This window comes from Lutjanus erythropterus, chromosome 14 (genome assembly GCF_056507025.1).
Source record: "Lutjanus erythropterus isolate fLutEry1 chromosome 14, fLutEry1.hap2, whole genome shotgun sequence".
Lineage (NCBI taxonomy): Eukaryota > Metazoa > Chordata > Actinopteri > Lutjaniformes > Lutjanidae > Lutjanus > Lutjanus erythropterus.
This window is the reverse complement of record NC_139330.1, coordinates 1903965-1925461: the sequence shown is the minus strand read 5'-3', so window position 1 is coordinate 1925461 and position 21497 is coordinate 1903965. Positions and strand designations below refer to the sequence as shown.

Here is a 21497-nt window from a genome sequence, read left to right as displayed (position 1 = left end):
CCGTATTGACAGATTCTTTACTTTGAGGTATCAGAAACAGTATCAGGAGGGAGAGGGCTGGAGAGCTTAATGGACTAAAACATGCAAAACCACAGATCCTTTCAGGTCAGAGAGACTCCACTCCTGAATATGAAGAAAAAGAGTTTTTCCATAAACTTTTACTTTTTTATATATCAGATAACAACACTGATATTACTGAATCTATATATTCATCATATGTAGATCAACTAGGCTAAAATATCTAAAAGGACAGTTCAAAATCAAAAATACATATTTTTCCTCTTACCTGTGGTGTTATTTATCTGTCTAGATAGTTTTGGTCCGAGTTGCAGAGTTTCAGATCCTTGTTGTGAGCAGTTTCATGTAGGAACTATTGTCTTTCTACCAAACTTCACCCATCAACCGTCTGACCATGTTAGCTAGCTCAGTGGTGCTAACATTACAGCTCAGCCAAGGAGGACGACACTGATATTTACATCCCATGATGAGCGTCAGCCTCTCGTCTATGACTAGATGCACACTTTCTTCTGCACAGTTGTTGGAAAGAAAGTAGTTCCTATGTGAAACTGCTCACAACAAGGTCTGTGGATTTTCTTGAGCAACTGGGTCAGGGTCTGGGTAAACTGAGTGCCATCTAATGCCATTATACTGGAGAAAAGACAGACATTTCTACAGACTCTCCAAAACCCTGCAACTCACACCAAAACTGCCTACATTGATAAATAGCACTACATGTAAGAGGAAAAATATGTCTCACAATGCATTTCAGTGTAGCATCACGTCTTTCTCATCATTCTGCACATTTTGCAAGGTGAGGGCAGTGAAATGTACGAGCTCTCTGTGATCGATTTGAGGAGGTTAATACCGACATGAAGTGACTGCAATGAAATGCAAAAAATTTACCTCCACTGAGTTTCTGGTTTCATCAGTTCAATGCAGTAAAGAGGGGCAATCCTACCTGATAAACAATCAATAACTTTGAATAAAATGCACGAACTTTGAGTTTTTGTGACTCTTAAAACTTTGAAAAGGTGAATTTCCCTGTGAGGGAATGCTACTATTATATAATATTGCTGCAGGGAGGAGCTTTACTGTGCTTTACTGTACTATGAGTTGCATGTTAGCTTTCCATTTATTATTTTTATTTTATTTATTGATTTTAGGCTTTTAAAGAAAGTATACATGACAACATTTTTTTCAAATTGATCCAGTATTCAGAGAGATCGCTACAGCTGGCAGAAGCAAAACTGAGTTACACCGAGGGCTGCCCCCGATGAAAGATTCTCATTGTCAACTTATCAGATGTTTATAACATGAATTAAAATTTAAATGTATATTTTTGGGTTACAAAGCGAGCCGCCTGGTAAATACCAACAGCAAAAACTGGTTCTGATTCCAGCAGCAGACTGAACATTTAGTTTAGTTATTTCAACACACTTCAACCTCATACAAGTCTTGTTGTTCAAAACATGGAAAAAATAAATTCCAACTCCACAAAAACATACTTTTTGTTTTACTAAGTTACAAACTTGCTTTTCAACTGATTCACATTACCTGTCCCCACATGAACCCACCATGTCTTGTGATGTTTTCTTGCTTATGAAACTGACCTCTGTCAGTCTTTGAGGTCCCTGTCCAATAGGCCTGCTAACTAAACTAAGTAGCTAATGGCAGCTACAGCATAGTTAGCAGTAGTGCACCGGTGACTTCAGTGTTACAAGAGAAAAGGCCCCTGCTGCAAAATTACAAAAATTACAGTTTCTGCAAAGGGAGTCTGGTCGGCTTGGCGAGAGCGATGAAAGAGCTGTTTGTGGTTGAACTAAACGTATCATATCACACTTCTAGTGGCTGCAGCACTCTCCCTCAAAACTCAACCAAATTTCAAAAATTTTTGTCGCCATTAGTCACTTAGACACACAGAAAATTATGTGAAAATAGAGTCCAGGTTGAAAAATACCAAAGCTACCCTTTAACACAGTATCATTTAAATTGCTATGGATGCATACATACAGGGAGTCGGGTTGGGTCGGCGACCAAACTACAAAAGAAGAGTGAGGTGAAACTGGGCAGCACATCTAACCAAATACAAAGTATATCTAAAAGATAAAGATTGCACCATGCAAGGTGGAATCTCTGCAAAGTCCTGCACAGCAGCTGCAGCTGACCATAGCATGCCTGCAGCTAGTTCCTAAATAGTTTAACATAACCCTTGATGCACAACAAAACTTTAAGCGAGACATCGACAATTTAATCAGCAATTTCAAGCAATAAATTAGCTTGTTGGATATGTTTTTTCACTTCCTTGGTGGACATTTGCTTAGCATTTGTTGCATTAGACACTGGCTGCATCTGAAACTCCTTACCAACATGCTATTTAGCACCCTATGAACACTATGTGACATTTATTAGCATGTCCAAGACCTTAGCATGAATTGCAGACTTTTATTTACAGGGAAATATTACAGTGCTACGGTAGTAATGACAACAACAAGGTAACAGGAAGGATGTCACATGTGCTTCCTCTGAGACACAAACAAGAGTGTTAAACGCCCTGGTGACAGACTGACAGGCTGCAGGTTGCAGAGACTGGTTTTTATTTCATGTGCAAGAAGTTCTGAATAAATAACATAATAATAATCTTAAAATTAAGAAGTTTTTTACAACTGTCTCAGTGAGATTACCTGTCTAAATAAAGGTTAAATAAGATAAGAGTTTTAATATTGGTATTGTATCAGTTCAAATGTGAATGGTACCCAACACAGAGAGGTGTGCATACATAGAATCCTGTAATCTTACATGCTTTAATAGCAAGCAAGCTGATGTAAAGCTTAAAATGCTCATACGAGTAGTGAATTCTCTGCCTCTCTGCATTACAACCCACACTACCCTACTGCTAGTACACTCACCATGCATGTATTAGTCAACCAGTGCAGCTTTTCAGTGCAGACCCAAACGTAAAGACACACACGCACACACAAACATACACACACGCACACACACTGCTTAGCTATGGCAATCTCCATCCAAACAGTGATGAGAGGAATCGGTGCTGAAGCCAGTGTAGTTTAAGACATGTATGTGCTGACAGGCTGCCTTATTTGCAGCCGCCGCTACAGTCTGACACGACTGAATCCACGGCTTCTCATACATTACTGAAAATGATGCATAGCCACTTAGAGCCGGAGCTATATATTGGACATTTCCTTCTTTAGATGCAATGAATCGATCTTCCGTTCCAGTGCTGGGCTATCAGTCCGCGCAGAGGGCTTAAAATAGAAACAGGGACGTAAAGCTTGAGGAGCGCCTCGCTTAGGTGGGTCGGTCTATCTTTCTATCTGCCCGTCTATGCATGCAGCTCCATGCAGAAAATGTGAGAGAAAAGGCATTTCTGGCAAGTGGGGGGTGGATGTGAGTTCATTTCTGCACCGATCGCAGTAACAAATAAATCTGGAGGAGACTTTGCTCCATGCATGTTCTGTATGGTGGTGGTATAGAGAAGCAGCAGGAAGAGGGGGAGGAGGAGGAGGAGGAGGTGGTGGTGGATGTACACAGTGGATATAAGCCACTCCTGATGCAAAATGACATGACACAGGCACCTTTTCTCCCCCTGTTATAGGCCTACTGGTTCTATAACAGCCTGTGTGATGTCTGTTGCAAGAGCACTGGCCTACATACAGTGCATCATACGGCTGGGAAAGGCTCAACCGCACCCCAGAGCTGAGAACAGCAGCTGTTGAGATAGATGCTGCACAGATAGAAGCCAACAGGGAGGCTTTTACTTTTACTACTCTCAGAGCCAGGCTTCAGTCAGACTTCTGCTGCATTTATACGTGAAATATTTCAGGTAAAGTCCAAATATTCACAAAAGTCTTGACTCAGGCATCGGGGCGGGAATCGCTTCTGATTCAGAGGGCTATGCTGCAATTATGAAACGATTATCGATGCATCTTGATTAGTGCTGGGTATTGGTACGCAATACTTTCAGAGGTATCAATCTCAATAACCCAGTACCAAGAAGTATCAAAACTTCTTCTGTCAAACAATACTTGCATTGAATCTTTTTGTAATGTTTTACCACCAAAAGGTTTGCAGGTATGTCTGTATTACATGCCCGTGGTGTTTTAAAAATAAATGCATAAAATGTAGAAGGATTATTTCAGGAAAAACTGTGAGTATGACTAACATGACGAAGCACCTAATAAAGCATGAAGAAAAAATCACCGTTGCACAGCGTTGCCCTCATCTTGATGCATCAAAATTTCCTTACATTATTTATTTTTTCTCACTGTATGACTACTTGCTAATTTTAAAACATAGGACTGTCCGCAAGCCCGGGGGCAATTATTTTCACTATGATTCACTATTTTCTTAATCGATTAATCGTTACAGCACTTTTTCATGCAAAAATGCCAGAAAATTTTGTCTTCAGCCTCTCAGATATGGAGATTTCCTGCTTTTCTTTGTTTATTATCATATGAAACTGAAAATCTTTGGGTTTTTAGACTGACAAAACAAGACATTTAAAGACATCACCTTAGACTTTAAGAAACTACAATTGTGACGTCTATCACAAGTCCAAAGAAAAAAACACTTCATGGACGATATATCTTAGCTTTCTGGCCGTTACATCACACTTGATACCATAAGACAGTTGTCAGGGAAAAAAACATATTTTGCATTGATGTGTAGATCTTTACAGATCAAAATTTGATCTTGGGATACCATCATACCAATCATACAGTGGATTTGGAGAATCATGACACCCATTTTAAATAACCACTGATTAAAGAATTTGTACACAGGCAAGTAAACATTAAATTTGGACTTAGGATTTCCCAGACAGGCAAGTGATAAAAAACTATATTGAACCCTTCATAGCAAATTTGTAATAATCCATTTTTTGTTGCAACTAAAACTTGCACACAGTGTGGCTCTTATCCAGATCACTTTTCCCTTCAACTTCTCTTCTGCCTCCATACACCAGCTTTTAAGCCAAAGGATACCGATCAGATTGTATCATTAGGTTAGGATGATATGGCCCTAAAATAATATCACAATATTATAGGATATTCTGCACTAACAACGTTCTTGACGATATGACAAAATACTTAAAAATATTTCCGGTTTGGAATTCTCCTTGCAGGATTTTGGTCTCTTCTCACCAGTTTCATCTGCTTGAGGTGGTTAAATAGTTTGTTGTATTGCTCCTTTAGTTGTTACAATCTTCTTACACTTACTACATATTACTGTGGCTTCTTGTACATCTGATCTTTTGCAACTGAACCACTTCCACACAACTGAAGTCGTCCCCCCTTTTTTGGAACTAACTCCTCCACCGTCCAGTCTGTGGCAAAGTTAATTTCACTTTCAGCCATGTTTCCTGCTGCTCTGTGTAACACTATGAAGTCATTAGGTCAAAAAATTGGAATATAATCACAATTATCATGATCCCAGTTTTTTTTATCATATAAAAAAATCAATATATAATGAATGATATGATACGATGGCATACACCCAGTATCCAAAGAACTCAAGACATAGCTTAGTTTAGAACATAAACACAACGAGTATTTTTACGTTTGTTACATTTCACCATCCAATTAGTGGACCCGTAAGAAACAAAGTGAGCGATCATAATGTCGGGAATTTGATTTCAAAGGAGAAATATTTGTGACCCCAGCATTCAAAATGAGCCCAAAGAGTAAACTGGAGCCATGAACGCCATGAGGCCTAATAAATAATCGATCTATAGTTGAAGTGAGTTGTTTCCTCCTGCCACCTACTCCCCAGAGTATGAGCTCGATATTATATTTTGACACTGACAAGCCGAGTCCCGATCAGCTGTTTATAACTCTGTCAGTCTGTCGATGCAAAGTTCAGCTTGTTATCCTGAAAAACACACTATGGAGTTGGAGTTCAGTCACTGCCTGCCAAATTCCATCAACAATTTGCTCAATTTAACCATTATAGAAATCTACTCACTCTAAACGATTATTAATGATTTCTTACATCTCATAAACAAACACTGACTCATTCAGCAAAACATTCGGCATTAATATGAGCTCTAATAAATGTGAAATGGGCAAACCAGAACAGTTATTCTGGCTTGGAACAGCAATTTAAAAGGACACAGTGGCAGTAGCTTTCAGCTTAACATGTTTTCTTACTCTCTGATGACATATGGTCATTTTATGAGTTAGAGAGAGATTTCTCCTTTAAATGTCCAATATTTGACTTTTCTGCATCGATTCAGAATCTTTTGAGAGAGTCAGGATGCATCTAAGAATTGAGGTGCAGATGAGAAATTAGCTCTTATTTTTTCATCTGAATGGAGTGTGATGCTGCTGCTGGTGATGATGAGGATGATGATGATGGGGCATGGTGACACACCCCTTCATCCTCCCACCATCCTCCTCCTCCTCTTTCTCGTCTTCAACTTTACACCTGACCCACCACCACACAGAGAGGATCTGCAAACTGGACGTCCACACTACATGTTGTCTCCTGCACACAGCTGGAGCCTGCATGGGCCCGTGAGTGTGTGTGACTGTGTGTGTGTGTGTGTGTGTGTAACTAAGTGTGTGTGGAGGGACCTGCAGGATGCACACACACACACTCACATGCATGCATGGTCAGATACAGTGGAGTGATGCTGAGGAGAGAGACGAGGTGGATGGAGTTCTTCAGAACGGAAATAGTCCAGGCCCAGTCTCTCTCTCTCTCCCTCTCTCTCTCTCTCTCTCTCTCTCTCTCTCACACACACACACACACACACACACACACACACACACACATTCACACACACTCTTCCTCTTCTCTCTTACTTTAACATGGCCTCCTCCTTCGCCTCTTCCTCCCGCTGCCGAGCCAGCACAGCCATGATGATCTTCCTCTCATCCTCCGTCAGATGGCTCAGGTCGGGCTCCGGGATGGCCGGGGCGACGGGTGGGCGCGGGCCGCCCCGAGGGCCCACCGAGGCGAACATCTTCCCCACCACCTTCCCTCCCTCCCTGCCTCCCCCTTCCTCCTCCTCCTCCTCCTCTTCCTCCTCCTCCTCCTGCTCGCCTCGGTCGGGATCACGGATAGAAAACCCGCTGGCGGAGCCCACGGATCACGACATGGCCCACGGACAAAGCGGCGGTCGTAGCGGCTGATGCGGAGTTCCCATGCGGTGGCGGGGGGCACCCAGGGCGGCGGCGGCGGCGGCAGCGGCGGCGGCAGCGGAGCGGTGTCAGCGCTAGCTCCGGTGGTAGCAGCGGCAGCAGCAGCAGCGGTGGTGGAGGAGGTGGTAGCGCTTCGGTTCCCGGTTTTCAGCCTCTCCTTCTCCCTCTTGCTGCTCCGCTGTCTTCTCCCCCCACCCCCCTCCCACCGCCCGCCCGCCCGCCTCTGCCCTCCACCACCTCCGTTTTACGGGGAGCCCATCTCTCCGGCGGTCGGTCGGTTGGTCGGGACGATGGCTCACGGGAGGGGGCTCTGGCTTCCTTCCTTCGGGCCGGGCAGCGCGGAGAGGGGGGGTGGGGGTCCCCTGAAGGAGGCTCAGGTGTCCGCGGAGGCTGCGGGGCGAGGCGGACACTTCTTGTTTTGCAGCCGCCGCTGATGCTGATGCTGATGCTGCTGTCAGGGAGACGGAACCGTCAATGGGACCGCAGCCCCTCAAGCGCGTTCACTTCTCCTGCGGCGGGAGCGCGCAGCCCTCATTTGAGAATGGGGGGCTCCACTCACTGTTAAGATGCGCGCTCACGCCGGCCTGTAGCACACACAGGAAATAAAGGGTTCTTCAAGGGTGCATTGTGGGGCTTGTAGCAGCAGAATAACTCATGGATGGTTGGAATTACTTCGAAACAAAAACGCCTCATTTATTCATGTTTAATTTATGTTTAATTTGATGCACATTTTTGTAAATAATCTCACACATATACATATATATATATATATATATATATATATATATATATATATATATATACACATATATATATATATATATATACACATATATATATATATATATATACACATATATATATATATATATACACATATATATATATATATATATACATATATATATATATATATATATATATACACATATATACATATGTATATATATATATATACACACATACACATACACATATACATATATATACATACATACATACACATATACATATATATACATACATACATACATACATACATACACACACATATACATATACATATATACATTAAGGAGCAATAAAACAAAAGTACAGCAACCTAAATATACATGAAGTGATACACAAAGAAAAATAAAATGAAAAAGTTTCAGAAATAGAACATAAAAAGGTAAATGTTGTCCTTGTGCAGCCTACGATACGTGACGTGGGTCAAAATAAAATAATATGAGTAATTCTGTGTGTGAGAAATGATGTATGTCTGCAAAACCATGTTGTAGTTCTGTATAGAACCCTTCACAATAAGAGTGTTTGCACTCTCCTCCTCCTCCTTCTCTCTCCCACCAATCATTGCGTGTTAGAATGACGCGCATCCCCCTTTTTCTCCTTCCTCCCTCCCTCCCTCCTTCCCTCTCCCGCTCTCTCTCCCTCCGCTCCTTCCTTCTGTCCTTCCTCCTTATCCATCCAGTTTCACACACACACACACACACACACACACACACACACACACACACACAGAGAACTTCCTCATGCTGAAGAACAATGTAAAGGGAGCCTGAGGTTCACCACAGAGTTGTGCACATGTATGGCTATAGGGTGACATTTACAGTATGTCAGCGTACAACATTTTAATTACAGCCTGTGTGGTCTACAGAGAGGGGGTGGGGGGTTCCTGAATGTTACCGTCCTGATATACACGACAAAACACAGCTGCTGTCTGTAAATCACACAAACGGATCATTCACTGTCACATTCACCTAAATAGAAACTCAGGTACTTTATTGGACTATTTTTAGCCACAGATCCAGTTTTGATTAAAAAAAAACAACTGGCATCTGAAATGCTTAAGATTCATTCACATGCGTCAAACTCGAGACCCGTGGACCACATCCAGCCCGGCACCTCATTTTATGTGGCCCACAGGATCTGACAATGAATATGACTTGTGCAATATAATTTTATGTTTTGGGACAAATCAAAATAAATAAATTATGAATACCATCATGTAATTTCTGAAATGTTTTCGTCAGCTTTCAGCTTTTAATTTCTAAACCTGCTCAGTGCCAAAAAATAAAAAAACAAAAAATCAAATCAAAAAATATATAACAAGCCTTCAAAATCCAACCCAAAAAAGATGACTAACCCAAAATCATTGACTTTATGTATCTATAAAGACACTGTACTCTTTGTTGATGGTGCTGGCCACATAACTAGCTGTATAAGGTAATACTGTGAACTGAACACCCTTCATCCCCAAACCCCCCACCCAGTTTCTCATCAGATCCACAGCAATGTAGTTGCCGACTGTTTTTTTCTTGTTTTGAATTTAGAAGCTGAGTTCCCCAAAAGGTGAGGAATTTACATAAAGTGTTCAAAGTCCTGATAAAAATGTCACCTATGATGTGCTGAATCCATAATTGTTTTTAGTAGCCGATATTTGGGGCAACATTTCTTTTATTTTGCTAATGTAATGTCCTACAGGGTGATGGTCACTGCTCTCATCCAGCAGCTCAGTACACGTCTCACTCCCATCCACAGAACTCATGTCATATGATCAGGCCTGGACGACTATTGAACAAGTGAAGTTTCAGGCAGATTTGACCAAGTAAACAAAAGTTAATGCAACTTCCTGTGTTTTGGCAAAACATTGACCGTTGCAGTGCCATCGTGGTCGTGCCATTTGATAAGTCAAGATCTTCACAATGTAACATTACAATGGTCTTAAGGCCTTTCTGACAAGATTTGAGTAAGATATTGTCAACCTGCTTAGAGGAGCATGTTAAAGTCTAAAACGTGTAATTTCCTGTTTCCAGTAGGTGGTGCTATGACTATTGCTGTATACTGTCAAGTAAATTTCGTGTTTAATGGCAAGACGTCAGAATTACATGTCGGCCCCAGCCCTCCAGAAAATGTTGCACCTGCCATTCCTGCAACTGTCACAGCAAAGGCACCCCTCAGACGCCAGCCAGACCCAGGAGGCGCCGGCCGATCCCACAACTGTTGCCGCGAAAGCCGGACACCCATCAAATGCCAGCAATGTCATGTTTGATGGCGAAGCACAATGCACCACATGGCATGGCCACGCCTCACAAAATTCACGTTGCAGCAGAAGCCGGGCGCCCGTCAGACGCAAGCCGGACATAAGGAGGCACCAGCCGATGCCGCCTGATGTTCGATGGCGAGGCATCACACACCACATGGCATGGCCCCGCCCCCAAAAATTCACATCACAGCAAAGTGCCGGGGGCCCGTCAGATGCCAGCCGAACATAAGGAGGTCTTAGTCTTGGTCTTGGTCTTGGTCTTGTCACAGTGATGTAATGATATGGTAAATGTCAGCAGGCTCTACTCTCAGAGCTCCTCCACTGTCAGGACCTTTTTTACGTCCCCAAAAGGACAGAAATTAGCGTTCTTGGGTCAGTTACTATAGTAACTGATGCCAGTGTGAAAAATTTACATGACTGAAATAAAATATTTAAAGAAACAAAAGCTGATACATAAATAAATGTTACTAATTTACAAGACATACAGTATAATTTCAAATTATCATGTAATATGTTGATTATTTACATCTTATTATATATTTATATTATGTTGTCATTGATAATTATGACTGCTAACATTACAATCACTGATAAAGACAGAATGTATATGGTATCTAGAAATATCCAATACATAAATAAATATTAAATTATTCAATGAAGTTAAATTTCCTATTTTATTTTGTTGAAGCACTTTATTATAAATTACTGACTTTATTTAGCTATAACATGAAGAACTGAGAACAAAGTTATTGTTTATTAAGAGGAACTTTTAATTGACCCCCACTACCTCCATTTAAAACTGAGGGGAAAACTCTGTTGAATGAGGCCTAATCTGTGAAAAGAGGTTTAGATGATGGTAGTTTGAGTTGTTGTCATTCATTACTTCCACCTGCTCAACATTTTGCAAAAATCACTTTGATGCACTGATCATCAGCAAAATATCTCATCATTGTTTTTATGGTGCAGCCAGAGTTCATCTGACGATTTCCTGTTTGAAATTTTAAAAGGTCATTCCTCCACATGGATGCATGAATACACTCTGTCATAAACACACTTTTCATAAAAATGACAATGCAGCACAAGTCAGTTCAGTAAATTAGTGTAAATGATGGGACGATGAAAAAACACTTTTAACCAGAGAGACAGAAGAAAAGAGGGAGAGTCATTTTCAGTCAAATCCAAAATAAATATTCCAAGAAACTCTTCAGAGTTCAACAGAAAAACACAACTTTTCAGATCTTCAGCGATAAACAGCAAAAAGAACTGTTTGTTCAGTTCAGGATCTCAAAATTTGCTCCGAGTAAACCATCTTCACCGAAACAAATCAAATGAGGATCTTTGGAAAAGTTTTAGCGGTTCAGTTTATTAAAGAGTAAAAAGAGTAAATTAACTCGCCAACAAAGTTCATCAGAGATCTGTGGACAGGTGTCAGCTGTTTGCTTCATGATCAAACAGAAAATCAAACAGCAAAAGTTTGTGAAAGAAGAAAATAAACGGAAAAAGGGAGAAATGAAGACCCGACGTTCACCAACTCACCTGCCTTTAAGGGAGATTATTGATCGGCTGGTTCCGGAGATATTCGGTCTTCGGAGACTCACGTGGCGTTTTTCCCACGCCGTCTTTCAGACACCATCACCACTTCCCTTTTACCTCCTTTGTACAGGAAGAAAACCGATCAGTGATTGGTTGTCAGGATGGACAGGTGACAGAGGGGTGTGGCCTTCATTCATTAAGAATAGGTGCGTTCGAGATGATCCAGGCCTGCGGAGAATCGATCAGCGGCATCAGCGCACAATGCATGCCGGTTAGATTTGTGTCCGACTTGATCCCGACTTGCTCTGACGTCATGCACACGTGGGCAACGATAACCTCACGAGATCGAGGCAGCCACAGTTTGTAGAGCCAGGCGCCGCAGCTGCCCTCCACCGACTGCAAACGCCTGGCTGTCACCTGATTGACAAGCTGATAGGCTCTGATTGGTTCTTAACTTTGACAACAAACACCACGTGTTGTATAAAATACTAATTTTCTGTGTAATTGTAATATTTAATGCTGGACATATCAGTCTTCTGTTGTGCAATGAAGTCCAACAGTTGGAGCCCAGATAGCAGCCAGTAGTGGCTGAAGTACAGGATTCAGTCCCTGCATGTTTCTTTTATAACTGTGAAAACTAATAAAGTGGAGAAAGAAAATTAAAGTACGCGGTTTAACAAATTTAAATGTTTAACTCTACAGGTCAGACACAGGGAATGTAAAAGTCTGACCCCTTGGATTTTACTTGGTCAAACCTGGCCCTTCTGAAAAAGAAACTGAATGGGACTGAACCACATGTCCCAGAATGCATCCTAATCTCATTATGGTGGACTGAAGAGGTCCAGCAGCTAGGTGTCAGTATAGGCTTGATACTGTTTCAACAGCAGTAAACAAAATTTGCATGTTGGCTACACCAGTTGTTTTTCTTTCAGTGAAGTACCCCCTGACCAGTCTACAATATTTTTAAATTTAACAGAAAAATCTCATATAAAGAGATATAATACAGCAGGGCACCATCAGTGCCGCTTGTTGAGGTAAATCACATTATTCTTCCTGATACTGAAAGTATTGTTTTGGCTCATTTTTCACTTCTTTCTCCGTGTTTTCAACTGTATCGCTGCTACGTTTCAACTGCAAATCAGTCTTCTTCATTCTTGTCTGCTTCACACTCGCTGCTTTCTTCTTCTGGGAGGTTTTGTGGCAGTTGACAGTTTTCATCAATTCATGATTATTGATTATTAAGTTATTAATACTAAAAACAAAAGTCAGATTTAGAGGCAGATATACAGTATAATAGTCAGTTAATGACCACATCAAACTCTACACACGTATCAAAACCAAAAATAATGTCTGATATGATGCACGATATGTGTATGCTGATTACAAACAGAGAAATTATTAATGATTCAGTGCTTTCAGTGACAGAGTGGGACGAAGGAAGTTTGTTTTTATGATACTGTGCTGCCAAGCTTCAATGGTGATGACAAGAATAGCCTGTGCGTCAGGATCTTCATTACTATAAAGTGAATTAGAGATGATGATTAGTGATGAATCATACAACAATAATAGCAGAATTTTATGCACGATCCATGATGATGAAGATACAGAAAAATAGAAATGCACTGCAAGAATAGCATATTCTCACAATTTTAGAGATCCCCCAGAATTTCACACATCACGGTTTCTGGGGAGCTTGTGTCTTTTTAAGCTCCCCCTGGCTCTCCTGTAGCCCTCTGTTTGAAAAAACAACACAGAAGTGCCCTCTTTGATGTCCCTATGGTGGTTGAAATATGATAAATTGCCATCAAAAGTGTCCTTCCAGTGGGCAAAACATAGTAAAGTGCCCTCTAAAGTGCCTTTCAGTGGACAAAACATGGTAAAGTGCACTGTACAGTGCCCTTCTATTGGATAAAATATGGCAAAATGCCCTCTAAAGTGTCCTTCCAGTGGACAAAATGTAGTAAAGTGTCCTCTAAAGTGTCCTTCAGTGGACAAAACATGGTAAATTGCAATCTGAAGTGCCCTTCTAGTGGACAAAATGGAGTAAAGTGCCCTCTAAAGTGCCCTTCTAGTGGACAAAATACAGTAAAATGCCCACTAAACTGCCCTTCTAGTGGACAAAATGTATGTAAAGTGCCCTCTAAAGTGCCCTTTGAGTTGCCAAAACTTGGTAAAGTTCCCTTTCAGGTACCCTTCTAGTGAACAAAATGTAGCGTAGTGCCCTTTAAAGTGCCCTTCCAGTGGACAGAATGTGGCATAGAGGCCTCAAGGTTACATATTAGAAAACTGTATTGCTCAAAGCACCAAAAATACACATTAAAACTCAGTGTCTTTTTCCAAAAAGCCTCAGCCAGTTACTAAAGATAATGAACACACCTTGTTGTGATACAGGAAATACCAGTTCTCATAGATTCCACTGCAGAAAGAAAGTAGTTCCTACATGAAATTGCTTGCATATTAATTTATATATATATTTTTAATATATTTCATTTAAATCTAAACCAGTGTAAGTTCATGGTGGAATGTAAAATCAGACCCTAAATCTTGATTGTTTGTGTTTCAGAACTGCAAACAGCTCACTGAGCATCAGAACCACCACTGGGCGTACAGTACTGAGAGGAGCTGCAGCTGCATGTCTGGAGCCAGTGACATGCAGAGGAAGAGGCACGAAGCCAAAAGAAAATTAGAGCTGAGCCCAACCCTTCATCATCATTATCTCTAACACTCCCAAACGTTTTTCTGAACAGTAATACATACAGCAACGAATCACCTGCTTAACTGACTCAGGTTTCCACATATGTAGGGCAACGTTCAGGGAGAAACACAAACAGTTCACACATCCAACTACAACCGTCTCATTTCAGTAAATAACTTCTTTTTCAGCTTTCTTTCATTTTTTTAAATGAATGGTAACAATAACGTCATAACCCATAAAAAGTTAGTTTCCTTGATATTGTTACTTATAAACAGAAAATGTATTCTTTCACAGATGTTTGACCAGGTATTTTCATCTAAATCCATCCTCAGATCGTTTCCCAAATATTTCATAGGGTTCAGAAAGATGATAGAACTGTAAGAGAGAGTTTCTTGTTATTTTAAGATAATAAGTCATTATTTTGAAAAAGTATCTCATTATTTTAGATACTAAGTCATTATTTTAAGATAGTAAGTCATTATTTTAGGAGTTTCTTGTTATTTCAGATACCAAACTATTATTTTTAAGGATTTCTTTTAGATACTAAGTCATTATTTTTAAGTCACTATTTTTAGATTCCACGTCATTATTTTTAGATATGGTGTCTTTATTTTTAGAAATTATTTTGAGAAAGTTTTTTGTTAATTTTAAATACTAAATCATTATTTTTGGTGTTATTTAAGATACTAAATCATCATTTTGACAAAGTTTTTTTTTTAAATATTGACTTACAGAATCTTTTTTCCCATCACATTGGCAGAAATATGCTTTTATAAGACTTCCTAAAATTCTAGCGCACACTATTCGTAACTCTTTTATTTATGATTGATTTGATTTATGTTGTTATTTTATTTTGAAAGTGTTGTTGTTATTTCCCGGAAGTGCTGCAGTTTATTCTTCAGCTTTAACAGCTTCGGTTTAATACCTTCAGTGTCTTCAGAGCCAAAATAAAGCTGCAGACGAGCTCGTGAACCTTCGGGGTGAGTAGGTGCACTCAGACTTTTTTTAATAAATCAAATATTTGTAATAAATATTTGAGTTTTTCACGGAGTCTCGGCTCGGTTTCTGCAGCATTGTTATTTTTTCAGCCTGAACACGGTCACATTAGCCTGTGACACAAAACACCAGGTCATAACAGGCGAGCTTGTTCTTTAAAACGTGGGTTCCGCTTTTTCTGATGTGTCTCGTTATTTCGACAGACAGGCAGTTTACAAGGCTGCTGTGGTTTAACATATTTAATATATCCTGTAGCTGCCGTATAGCCACCTGTTTTATATGAAGTTAACACCGTGAAGATATGTTTCATTCAAACAGCAAATAATCTGACATGACGGATTTTCACAGAATTTACTGAGTAAATCAGTAAAAATATTAATTATATTGCACCTTTCAAAACAAACAGGATATATAACAGCCATTTTTGAGAACTGGGACAAATCATGATTAATTCCAACACTCCATTAACATTTTGATCACTTCAACCATATTTTAATTTAGCTTCTCTGATGGCATTTCATGGCCATTTTATGTCAATTATATTTACTGTATAAACTACATTAAATATAAGTGACAGATATCTGAAATGCTACCTAAGAACAGGTAGCACCTTTAAATCGAGTGTCCACGTCCTGTGTTGCAGCTCGTCTCTCCACATTTCCCTGTCAGCTGATTGACATGCTGCCGGTGGTGGTGGTCCATGGAGGAGCGGGTCACGTCCCAAAAGAGCAGTCAAACCTGTCCACTTCGGGGGTGTGTGCAGCAGCCCGCACTGGGTACGTTGTCCTGCAGAGAGGGGGCAGCAGCATGGACGCTGTGGTGGAGGCTGTGACCCAGATGGAGAATAACCCCACCTTCAACGCAGGTAACGTAAAAACACTCACAGCCTGCAGCATAATAGAACTTTTAAAAAAAACTCATCTCTGTTTGATAAATACAAATTTATTCATGTAAACTGAAATTAAAGTTAAAGAGTTTAACCAATACGGAGATCCTGTCATGCTGTCGGGACCGAGTAAGTATTAAAGAGGGGGAAAATGATAACAAAATGTCAACTTGCTATAAAAAAAAAAAGCAAATAGAATGTTACACTGTTTGCTAGCTAATATTAACAAAATGTAACATTTTTTGCTAGTTAAAAAAAGTTAATTAAGTGGTGCATTATTTGTTAACAAAATGTTAATTGTTTGCTAGCTAGCTAAAATAAAACTTGTTGCTATAAAACTCTATAAACTTCTATAAAACTTTTTTCTATCTAACTAAAAAGTTTTTAAAATGTTACAATCTCTGCCAACTTTCTAAAAAAGTAAATAATACAGTAAAAAAATAACAAAATGCTATGTTGTTTGCTAGCTAACTAATGTTGACAAAATGTTACATTGTTTGCCAGCTAAAAGAAGTTTATTTGCTTGCTAGCTAAAACATTACATTGTTCTCTAGCTGGCAAAAAGTGAACAAAGCGTTACATTGTTTGCCAACAAGCTAAAAAACAGTTAATAAAATGGTACAATGTTTGCTAGCTAGCAAAAATAAGTTAATAAAATGTTATACTGTTTTGCTAAGACCAGTCTACTCACTAATTTCTACTCCTTTAAGAAAAACTTGTCAGCTGAATTAATGTGAGCAACACGGCCAAATAATAGATAAAAAACTGACAACAGGACAGTCAGGAGTGAAAGACAGAAGAGACTCATCACACAACTTGATTATTTAGCTTAATCCATCTCAAAAAGGCAGCTGTTTTACAAGTTAAACCTCCTCAGGCGCAAGTTTAAAGTTAATCATATTTTAAACTGAGAGTTTAAAATTTTTGTGCAACAGAATTAAATGTACAGATATGACCTTGTTGGTTCGGTTCCTCAGAGGAAACACTCCGTCTCATCATTTCTGTGATTATGTTTCAGGGTGTGGGTCAGTGCTGAACGTCAAAGGAGACGTGGAGATGGACGCCTTGGTGATGGATGGGAAAATGCTGGCTAGTGGTGCCGTGAGTTGTGTACGCAACATCGCAAATCCCATCCAGCTCGCGAGACTGGTTATGGAAAAGGTACGTGCATTTATATATGGGATGATCATGAAGTGAAACATAAATGTCACTTCCTTTGGATTTTCCCAGAAAAAATTCCTAAGGTCTCATTTTTGAAGTTGCATTACAATCTGTTCACACGTTGGCCATGCAAAGCAAGTAAAGGAATAGTTTGCGTTTTATTGATGTGAACTTCTGTTTCAGACTAATCATGTGTGTCTGACATCGGAGGGTGCCAATCAGTTCGCCCGCTCCATGGGCGTCCCCGAGGTGCCCCAGGAGTCCCTCATCACTGACTACGCACGCATGCGCTGGAAAAAGAACCTGGCACCTGATGCCAACCCTGTGGCGCACCATATGTGAGACATGACGTTATTTTAAACTTTTTTGTCCCAAATATGCTATGATCTATCAGAAAATTAAACATTGTCGTGCTGCTTTCTGTCAGCAGCTTTGTATAGAAATGTATTTACTAAAGGAGACGTTCATCCCTCTGGCTTCATTTTGAAGAGACTGTTGTGATGTTGTGAACATTTATTGGAAGAGTGAGAAATTTTTGGAACATATTGAGCACAAGAATCAAGAATCAGTGACTTAGATTATGCAGCAGGATCGGTTTGGGGAGCTCGTCTGGATGTTTGGACAGGTTTTCTTTTTTTGCTGTGACTCTGGGTCATTATTGGAATTCAGTGTCACTGCTGTGAGTCCAGCTGACTGCAGCTGCACCCTCCTCATAAAAAAGAGAGCTTCATACTTTTCAAAGCCAACAAGCAGTGAGGAGCGGATAGCTGTCTTTGGTGGACTGTTTATTAACCCATTTTTAGCAATGTTTAACTTGGTAACCAATTTACTGGTTGTACCTTTGACTGGGCTGCACCAACGAACATTAATTTGATCTAAGATTAGTTGTAGTTTAAGTTTAGCAAAGGTTTATTGATGTAAACTGAAATTAAATAGAGTTAGATCAATACGGAGATGTTTGCTTACCCAAATAAATAAATAAATTTGTGTGCTGTTGGGGCCCAGTAAGTATTAAAGCAGGGAACTGACTTTCGGTTGCTCCATATTCCTTAAAAAATTATTTGGCAACTATTTTTTTTTTTTTTTTTTTTTAAGGTTATTTTTTGGGCTTTTTTGCCTTTAATGATCGTGACAGCTGAAGGTATGACAGGAAGGGGGGGAGAAGAGACAGGGGATGACATGCAGCAAATGGGCCACAGGCGGGATGCGAACTGGCGGCCGCTGCAGAGGACTAACAGCCTCAATACATGGTGCGCACACCCTACCGACTGAGCTACAGGGGCGCCCATTTGGCAAGTAGTTTAAAAAAGTTAATAAAGCATTACATTGTTTGCTAAGTAGCTTAAAAAAGTTAACAAAATGTTACATTATTTACTAGCTAAATAAAAAAAGTTGATAAAACATTATATTGTTGTAAGGTAGCTAAAAAGTTAACAAAACATTGCATTGTTTGCTAACTAGCTAAAAGCAAAGTTAGTAAAACTTAAAGTTACACCATGATTTAATCAAGTTTAAAAATGAACCTTTGTTGGTACAACGCAGCGTCATTCAAACATGATCCTGCTGCTCCTGTGTGGTTTGTCGTGCAGGGGGATGATGGGCACGGTCGGAGCTGTGGCCGTCGATGTCGCGGGAAACGTAGCCTGTGCGACGTCCACTGGTGGGATCCTGAACAAGATGGAGGGCCGAGTGGGCGACACACCCTGCATCGGTCAGTCCTCACACATATAGATAAAACCAGAATGCAGTGATGAACATTTTGTAAATTCATCTACATTTAATAAAAAATGTAATCTCTTGGAGATTGGCCAGTTATAAGGTTTAATAGCCATATTGATATTTTCCAGGTTAATTGAAGAGTTGACAATTTGTTTTTTTAAGTTGTTCAGAGTTCTCTTCATGCTGCATGCAGAGTTGACGTGTTATGGTTGTGACACATCTGATCGTGGTATTATTTAATGAATTTGAATAAAAACAGAAAGTTTACCAGTGCTTGAGCAGTATTCCCAACTTTTTTAAACCAGGAAGTGAGACAGGGGTCCTTAGGGTATAGCTAACCCCTTTTCTGCCAGATTGAATCGTGATTTTGTAAAAATCTGACATCGCTGACAGAAATCTGGGACACAAAGTGTGTTTTAAAATAAAGATGATTATAGTAACACATGTTCACACCTATGTTATCAGTCAGTATGATTAGTTTTGTTGATTTTGACCCCTTCAGTCTGATCTGTTACTGTCAGTGCAGCAGAGATTAGACTGTCATGAGTCAGTTGGTCAGGTCACAGCTTGACTCTCTGACAGACTTTGGGTTCAAACAACACGGGCTGACTGATAAAAACCCAATCAGAGCTGTTAAACTTCTGTGTGCTCTACAAACTAACATCAGTATGGACAGAAAGAAGAATGTGACGAGACAGACTTTTAGCTGAGATTAGTGGTCAATAAAGGGTTAAAGTTTGCTGGAGTGGGTAATACCACTACAAGAGAAAAGGAGCTAAAGCATTATTCTCCTATCTAGTGAAATGGATGTGTAATTGCATCCTTGTACCAACTGCTGCTCTGTAATCCTCTGCAGAGAAGAGTTTGTATTGCAAGAAAAAGTTGAAGAATGTGGCTTAAATCGCTAAACAATGTCCTGCTGTTGACAGGGTCAGTAGCAACATATATTTTAAGTTCCTGAAAAATTGATATCAGTTTAAGAATATGCTATATTTGTAATATTTTTATAATTTAACCTTGCTGTCAGACAGACTTTTTGGACAGGAAATTGCTGTTATATAAGCCCAATAGCTTTCTTTCTAAACCAACCAAACACCAGAGGCAAAATCAGTCATTTTACCTCACAGCACACAGGGGTTGTTGGTCTACAGCTGCCTCAATCTGTTAGAAGGAATGATAATTTTTACATCATTATTCTCATTTGTAAAAATATGATGTGTAGGCCAGGACATTTGCAGCACGATATGTAATTTGAAATGACTCATATTTTGCATTTAACACATATTGTGCCTCTTGAGATTTGAAAACTGCTATAGGCTGATATGATCTGTTGTGTGTGTGTGTGTGTGTGTGTGTGTGTGTGTGTGTGTGTGTGTGTGTGTGTGTGTGTGTGTGTGTGTGTGTGTGTGTGTTTCAGGGTCTGGAGGTTATGCTGACAACATGCTTGGAGCTGTGTCAACAACGGGCCACGGAGAAACAATCATGAAGTTGACTTTAGCCAGACTCATCCTGTTCCACATGGAGCAAGGTAACACACACACACACACACACACACACACACACACACACACACACACCTTCTTGACTTGGATTTTTCTTAAAAATAAACTGAAGAAAAAATGTACAAAGATATTTGTGAATGAAGCCCAGTGTGTCCTCCCCTCTGTCCTCAGGTCAGTCTGTAGAGGCAGCCAGTGATTTAGCTCTGGCCTACATGAAGTCCAGAGTGGGGGGTCTGGGCGGCGTGGTGACGGTGGACCCTCAGGGTCACTGGGCCGCTCGCTTCTCCAGTCTGCAGATGGCGTGGGCCGCAGCCCAGACAGACACGCTGCACTACGGCCTGTACGCTGGGGAACACTTCACCCAGAGCATCGACGAGCCACACTGACAAGAAAATACAACCCCAATGGGTTTTCTTTTAAATTATGCTGGAAAATATGAATTAATTTTTCTTGTTTTTGCCCATTTTTTGTCATCTCAAGTCAAAATCACCAAAAAAAACTGCTGCATCTAGATTAATTATCAATTAATAAATTCAGTTAAATTAAGTTCTTATGATTTATCATTAACATCCCAACCACATCAATATTGGCCTTTTAAAAGTAGTTAAGATGTAGTTTAACTTCTTTTAATTGTGAAGTAAAGATAAGTGTTTGGTAAACTACATTTGAAAATAGTTTCCCCAACACTGTTCATGTGCATCCACATAGAGAGAAAAAAACCCCAAATGAAATAAAAATATCTTTTAAAAAAAACACATATTAAGTCAGTACAGCACTTTATCATATTGGTCATCTAAAA

The 21497-nt window shown here is 40.0% G+C and overlaps 2 protein-coding genes across 3 annotated transcripts in view; one reads left to right on the top strand and one right to left on the bottom strand.

Moving 5' to 3' along the window:
* The window catches only part of rims1a (regulating synaptic membrane exocytosis 1a), a 110461-nt gene extending 103459 nt beyond the window's left edge, over positions 1-7002 (bottom strand). Inside the window, exon 1 of the mRNA XM_084735433.1 lies at positions 6825-7002. Coding sequence (XP_084591559.1) covers positions 6825-6985 — 161 coding nt within the window. The 5' untranslated portion in view covers positions 6986-7002. The remainder of the gene's footprint in view (positions 1-6824) is intronic.
* A 7511-nt stretch (positions 7003-14513) lies between these two features.
* Positions 14514-21136, top strand: asrgl1 (asparaginase and isoaspartyl peptidase 1). Of its 2 annotated transcripts, none has more exons than XM_084735776.1 (7): positions 14514-14602; positions 16074-16295; positions 17335-17477; positions 17661-17815; positions 19067-19188; positions 20614-20724; positions 20870-21136. In XM_084735776.1, the coding sequence occupies exons 2-7, from the start codon at positions 16109-16111 to the stop codon at positions 21082-21084; spliced, it is 933 nt and encodes a 310-aa protein (XP_084591902.1). In that variant the 5' UTR covers positions 14514-14602; positions 16074-16108; the 3' UTR covers positions 21085-21136. The 2 variants fall into 2 exon arrangements, with proteins under 2 accessions (XP_084591902.1, XP_084591901.1); XM_084735775.1 differs by lacking the exon at positions 14514-14602 and adding an exon at positions 15389-15414.
* The last annotated feature ends 361 nt before the right edge of the window (positions 21137-21497 follow it).